Source organism: Lygodium microphyllum, chromosome 20 (genome assembly GCF_053477565.2).
Source record: "Lygodium microphyllum isolate KBCC chromosome 20, Lygodium_microphyllum_v1.1.10, whole genome shotgun sequence".
Taxonomy (NCBI): Eukaryota; Viridiplantae; Streptophyta; class Polypodiopsida; order Schizaeales; family Lygodiaceae; genus Lygodium; species Lygodium microphyllum.
The window spans coordinates 102,079,214-102,086,047 of NC_141154.1; the positions used below are offsets into that span (position 1 = coordinate 102,079,214).

Genomic DNA, 6,834 nt, shown 5'->3' on the forward strand with positions numbered 1-6,834 from the left:
AAATGCCTGCATTTTCTGTTGATTGGGAACATTAGGAAGAACTGGTTCTTCTTCATTTCCTGCAACAAATTCCCAATATCCTTTTTCCATAAGGAAATTCGTCATTCTAAGCTTCCATGCTTGGAAGTTGTTCTTGTCAAGCTTTTCAGTGACAATCTGTGTGAGACAATCAGACGCCATTACAGAACACTGCAAAAAATTCTGTCACTGCAAAGAACAGAGCTTCAGCCTCACAAAGGCAAATCTGCAAAACTGACGAAAGTGGTATTTGACCACACAGTCACTTCCTAGTGACGATTTTGCATCAACAGGCAACATGGATAATTCTGTAACTCCCAATGTCTCTGCGCACAAGCATACGATGCAATTTCTACAGTAACTTTTCACCGACCTGTAGAACAGTGGCTGCACAGCATAAAACTGGGCCTTTTCCTAAGTGCGTGCAGAAAACTTCCGCCTCCAAAACAAGCCCCAAAATGGCCTCAAATCAAAAAAACAAGGTCGCCGAGGGCTAAAACCCTCACCCGCAGCATATGCTGCCCTCTTGCTTCACTGCAAAGGGCGCCTCAACCTGAGACAATGCACTTCTGCACTTTTCGGCTGTGCTACTTGCAGAGATTTGCTCCCAAAACAGAAAATGAAAGAAACACTACTCCTCTTACCAGAACACCGCGAGCTTGGCTTGCTTTCTTGAGCTCCTTACCATGAACAAGGCTCTGATACCATGTCAAGATTGTGGGAGAGAAGGAATGAGTCTCACTTGAAGCTTTCTTGCTTGCACAATGGGAGAATACACACAAGGGTGGAGATTGAAAACAGTTTTCATCTTCTTAGTTGTGTAAGCCAAAAGAACACTAGTACAAAGAAATAGAAGAACCCTATATATGGGTCTCAAACCAAACTCAACTAACTAAGGTGGCATACTAACTGAGCCACGAACTAGAGTAGATAAGGATAGCTATCATGTAGCTATTATTCATGGGCTGTGTACCAACCGCATCTGTAACTGACAAGTCGGTGACATAAATACACAACGGTCACCCTGGCGTATCACGAGTGGAGCTCGATATCTCAACAACTATCTCTCATCTTGTCAAGTTCGGACATAGCTTTTAACATCGAGTTCACCAAATGTCAAGGGGATATGTGTTAAGCCACAAGCCATTGAGGTTCAAAGGAATAGACAAAATAGATGGAAGAAAGAAACAATGTAACAAAAACTCTTTGATAAACAATAAAAGCCAAGAAACAGACAACTTGAACAACCCTTTGTATTACTCATGAATACCCTGTACAACTATAGTAAAACTCTCCCGACTAAATATACTACACTTGAGACAAATAGCTAATGCAAAAGATTGTCTAGGTCAAGAGCCTAGCTCCATACTTTCGGCCCAAGAACTATATTGCAAAAGATACAAAGCAAAACCCTTCAATACCTTGACAATACTCTTGCCAAAATAGTCTAGATATACATAAAACACACCAAAACCACTTCAACCCATAAACACATTGTCTTTTTGTATTTTTAGGCCCAGTCTCCTTGTAGCACTCAATATAACTCCTTGCATGTGTTTTGATCCACCCAAAACTCTCATTAAATTAATAGAACTTTAACAATGGAAACTTATACTATTTCAATGGACCAATTTTGATCCTAGAAAAACCTGCCAGGATCATGAGTAAGTATCCCATAAGCATATCTCTAGAATACCTATATAGATGTATTTTTCTTATTTTTACTTCATTGAATGTGTAGCCACACAACACTATCAATGGCATCTTTCTTGGATATGGTGATACATGTTAGATGGGCTAACACCTTGGAATGTACTCATAGAATTCCTCATGAAGAAAGGTCATTTTCACATCCATCTAATACAAGTCCAGTTCCATCAATGCAACCAAGAACAATACCGTCATCTTGACCAAAGTCTACTTTCTTCTCTTGCTTAAAACCCTTAGCAACCAATGTGGCCTTATATGCTAGCTTAGTGCAATCAAGGGTACTCTTTAACTTGTATACTCACTACATGGCAATGCATGTTTTCCATTGGACAAAGGAACTAAATCCCATATATGGTTATTGTGTAGTGGATCATACTTAGACTGCATGGTCCTCTCCCCATAAGTAAGGGGCTCACCAAAATGTGTCACCATGAGATAGTGCATAAAGGGCTCAAAATGATAAGGAGGATGTGAGGCTCAAGTTGAGCATCTCAAGACTAGCTATGGGGCCTATATGGCTTGTCCTCCTCCCTGTCCAACATCATGATCTTGCATAATAAGTAGATCCTGGGCCACTACATCATCAAGGGCTATAATAGGTTGTCTAACTCAAGCTAGCTATACTATAATAGGAGGCTTCTCTTGAAAGATCACCTTGTATGTCTCAACTACCTACTTTGGTCTCATGTACACCTATTTCATGGCCTTATTTACTATTGATACTAATTACATTTCAACCACAAATGCTTGCAAGGAGGCCCTATGGTTAGACTATCTAGTGGTAGACCTTGGCATGAGTATGGCTCCTACATTATATTTGGACTCTATTAGTACCATTTAGTTGCCATGTAATAGTCTTTCATGCAAAGACCAAGCACATTCAAGAGGTTCATTATCACTTCCTCAAAGAGGTGATTGAGGACAAGTAGATAGAGGTTTTCAAGATTTTGATTGACTAGAATCCTATATATCTACTCATCACTAAAAGTCTCCTAATGGAGCATTATGCCTTCCTTAGGAAGATAATGGGCCTAGAATGGGATGACATCTATTCCTCATCCTATTGTACTTATATGTACACTTTGTACTTTGTTAGTTTTGTCTTATTTTCTCCATACTTATACACATTCATCTTTAATTGGAAGGTTTTTGGTGGTTAAAGGTCACCTATACCTCACCACCTATATTTACTTTTGTACTTACTACTCACACACCTGCACACTGCAAGTGGTGACCACCCATCATTGTCACATTATTCTTTATTATTTACATGACAATGGAATAAGGAAAGGTAGGTTACACATTGTGATTGTTCGAGTTCCCACATACTAGTCCCTCTCTTCTTTGCTTGAATCTCCATAGCTCTTGCTTATGCTTGTGATTTCACTCATGCTCCACCTTTTGATGTTCTTGAATCTCCATAGCTCTTGCTTAGGCTAGCATGTACAACTTCTCTTCCCTAAAGGATGAGACATTAGGGGCATAGATAAATATTATCTCAACTTCTTCACCATCTCTAATGACCTATATAGAAAGCATAAAACCATTGCCATCCTTCCATCATTCCTTGGCTTTTGGCTCCACATAAGCTAATATAAGAGCACCTTCTCTTTCCCTCTCCTTAGAAACTATAGCAAAAGCTTTGGTACACAAGATCTGTTGTGAGCCTCGAAGTTGCTACATCCTTAAGAATATGGGTTGTGCATGGAAGGAAAATCCATGATGCCATCTAGAGATTGACTTAGCCTCTGTAAATAGTAAGAATTTTGTCATTATTAGTATGGACCTAGACAAGCTTATGATGGCAATTTATCCTAAAATTAGTGGAAGTCTTAGGACTAGGACTAGGCATGCATCTTCTACAAGATGGCTGCATCTTTGCTTACCAAGACACCATTAATTAATGGCTACTTGTCCAAAGGTTTTTCCCTTACGAAGTTTGCCCTTGTCATTTTTTCCATTGTGACCGAGTATCTTTTAAGAGCTATTGCAAGAATGAGCAAGCTTTACCATTACTTGAGGGAGGGTTTCTTGCTTCTCAAATCTTCACTAATGATAATACAAATACCATAGTGTTGCATGAGACTTCAATTAAAATTTGTTGCAAGTGTATGAGTTGTTCACTAAAGTGTTAGGCTCCAAGATAAGTGTAGAGAATATTAAATTAATACTCCTAAGTACCTACTCCACTATTAAGATAGTTCCTTTGAAAGGATGCACATAAACTATTAAGACAACTCCTTGAAAGAATGTGGACAAACTATTAAGATAGTTCCTTGGAAGAATGTGCATAAATTGTTAAGATAGTTTATATAGTACATTGGCAATAACAAAGGCATGCATGAGAAGGCTATGGTGGGTTAGGTTTAGACAAGGTGTTTGATAAGTTAGGAGGCTTACTACTACATAATAGTGTGGTGAGGACTTGGAAAATTGTTTTGCGCGAAAGCAAATGGATTGCATAAGCTAAAGGGGACTCATCACTCAAACAATTTATCTGGCTATAATTGGAAGGATTTTGAAGGTGGTTTCAATCCTAGCAAGGCAAGGCCGAGAAATTAGAATGCTAAAGGCAATCCATGAGATGGGATTTTTGCTAGGGAAAACTTTAAATCAATAGAAGAGAGCCTAGGAGTTCAATTTGACATCGTTCAAATCCAATTCTTCCTTGATTTGGAACGATAGTGCCTAATCAATGGCATTCATGTTGACGTCACTCATCGTCATGGCAACTCCATTAATGATCCATCTAATGGCCAACATTGCATCTCCAAAAGGAGACAGCATAATAATTTATATATCGATGTGTAAAGCGAAAGACATTTTAAGCACCGTCGCCTTGTGAACATTATCGTGGTCAGTCCATGATAAATATCCCTTTAACACGTCGCTGTGTCGGTGAGCCATTCATGATCATCTTCAGTAGTAAAGCTATAAGTGGAGACTCTGCTGTGTGCAGAAGACAAGGGGATTGCAGGTGAGCCATTGCCATTGATCATTATCAGTAGTAAAGCAGTCCTACTGTGTGCAGAATTAGATCGGGGACATGGCGAAGAGAGCCGTGCTGGTGGGTTGCAACTACCCAGGGACGAAGGCGGAGCTCCATGGCTGCGTAAATGATGTGTGGAGGATGCACAAGGCCCTGGTCGAGAGATTTGGCTTCGAGGAGCAGGATATTACTGTCCTGATCGACACGGACGATAGCTACACGCAGCCTACCGGGGCAAACATCAAGAGGGCCCTGAACGACCTTATATCAGAAGCCGAATCAGGAGATGTGCTCTTCTTCCACTACAGCGGCCATGGGACGCGCCTACCTGCAGAGACGGGAGAAGAAGACGACACGGGCTATGATGAGTGCATAGTGCCGTGTGACATGAATCTGATGAACGGTGAGTGGCATGAAGCTAATTTGCTACAATTGAGAGAGTAGCGATTGTCCGTAACTTCGAGTGCTGTTTCTTTCCGATAGTTTGATTAAGCGAGCTTTCTGCAGCTTTACTGATTGTTAAGCTGTGGAAGGTCAGAAGAGGTTGATCCTATAGAATGATCTATCACAAGAACGTTTAGACCAATTGCCACAGTAATTCTTCCATTGTGAATCATCCGTTGTGAATTATGAAAATATTATGAGCGTTTGCGAGGGAGGAACTGTATATCTAGCTAATATCCCCAACCGCACCTAACCAGGTATCGGAAACCTTCCGAGTAGATTCAAGCTCCTGATGTTGAACACTATAGGGGAAAACAAGGGATCTGATGTGCAATTTTTCGTGCAGATGATGACTTCCGTGAGTTCGTAGATAGAGTGCCCCGGGGAGCGACGCTGACGATCGTGTCGGACTCCTGCCACAGCGGCGGGTTGATCGATCATTCCAAGGAGCAGATCGGGGAGAGTTTCCAAGAGGAGCTGCAGGGGGGGAGGAGAGAGTATAACGAGGAGGGGCAGGAGGACAGGAGCGGAGGAGGGGGAGGTGGAGGTTGGAGAGGGATGCTGAAGCAAGCGTGGGAGAGCGGGGGGGTGAGGGAGGCGCTGGAGAGCAGGGGGCTGGACGTGGGAGGGTTGGGGTTGGGATTCGGAGGGGACCATCACGGTACTAGGAGAAGGCAAGAGGAGGAGGAGGAGGGAGGGCGCTCGAGAGAGCAGCTGCCGGGTGTGAAGAACCGGGCTCTGTCGCTGGAGACGCTGCTGGAGATGCTGCGAGAGAAGACCGGGCGCCAGGACATCGAGGTGGGCAGCATCCGCCCCACCCTCTACGACATGTTCGGCGACGACTCCAGCTCCAAGGTCAAGAAATTCGTCAAAGTCTTCGTCATGGGCAAACTCGGTGCCCACCAGGCCGGCGACGCGGGCGACGGTTCGGAATCCTCAGGCGGCCTCATGAGCATGGTCGGCTCCCTCGCCGGCCAGTTCCTGCAGCAGAAGCTGGACGACAGCCCCGGCGACGGCTTTGGGTGGGCCAAGCCCGCCCTGGAGACCCCCGCCCCTGCCGACCCCTCGGCCGTCTACGCCGGCAAACGCCGCGCCGCCGGCGCCCCTGACATGGGCATCCTTATCAGTGGCTGCCAGTCCAGCCAGACATCCGCCGACGCCAACCCTGGCGGCAGCTCGGACTCCTCTCAAGCCTACGGCGCCCTCAGCAATACCATCCAAACCATCCTCCAAACCCACTCCGAGCCTATCACCCTCCGCCAGCTCGTTTCGGAGGCCCGTCGTCTCTTGGCCTCCCAGGGCTTCTCCCAGCAGCCTGGTCTTTATTGCACAGACGAGAATGCGGACTCCATCTTTATCTGTTGATTGATGTTGTCCTTATCTTTTCTCGAGAGCATGTGATTTTGTAACCACCTTCCGTAGGTAATAAGATTGTCTCTCTTCGTCAAAAGTTTGAGCAGACGATAATGCTTGTAATTTGGCGTATACGACCTTCATCTCTCTCTTGAGGGAGTTGTGCAACGTCTTAGGTCCAAGGTTCAAGTTGTATGATAAGCCATCTAGAAATATTGATAGCACAAGTGTGGGAATAATGAATTATGATTAGCTGTACTTTTGAAATATTTTTGGAATATGGTCAAGATTAGTTGTACTCTTGAAATAGTTCTAAAATG

General features: G+C 43.8%; 1 protein-coding gene across 1 annotated transcript; it reads left to right on the plus strand.

Annotated features, from left to right (window-relative positions):
• The first annotated feature begins 4,586 nt into the window (after positions 1 to 4,586).
• On the plus strand, positions 4,587 to 6,611 carry LOC148019178 (metacaspase-4-like). Its single transcript, XM_087660722.1, has 2 exons — positions 4,587 to 5,120; positions 5,508 to 6,611. Exons 1-2 carry the CDS (start codon positions 4,775 to 4,777, stop codon positions 6,524 to 6,526), a joined length of 1,365 nt encoding a protein of 454 aa, XP_087516848.1. The 5' UTR covers positions 4,587 to 4,774; the 3' UTR covers positions 6,527 to 6,611.
• Positions 6,612 to 6,834: the final 223 nt, after the last annotated feature.

What these genes read in the sequence shown, in the direction of transcription:
- LOC148019178 (XM_087660722.1), top strand. Translation starts at nt 4,775, where the DNA reads ATGGCGAAGAGAGCCGTGCTGGTGGGTTGCAACTACCCAGGGACGAAG. An exon ending in TGACATGAATCTGATGAACG is followed by an intron (nt 5,121 to 5,507) that starts GTGAGTGGCATG and finishes TTTTTCGTGCAG; the next exon opens with ATGATGACTTCCGTGAGTTC.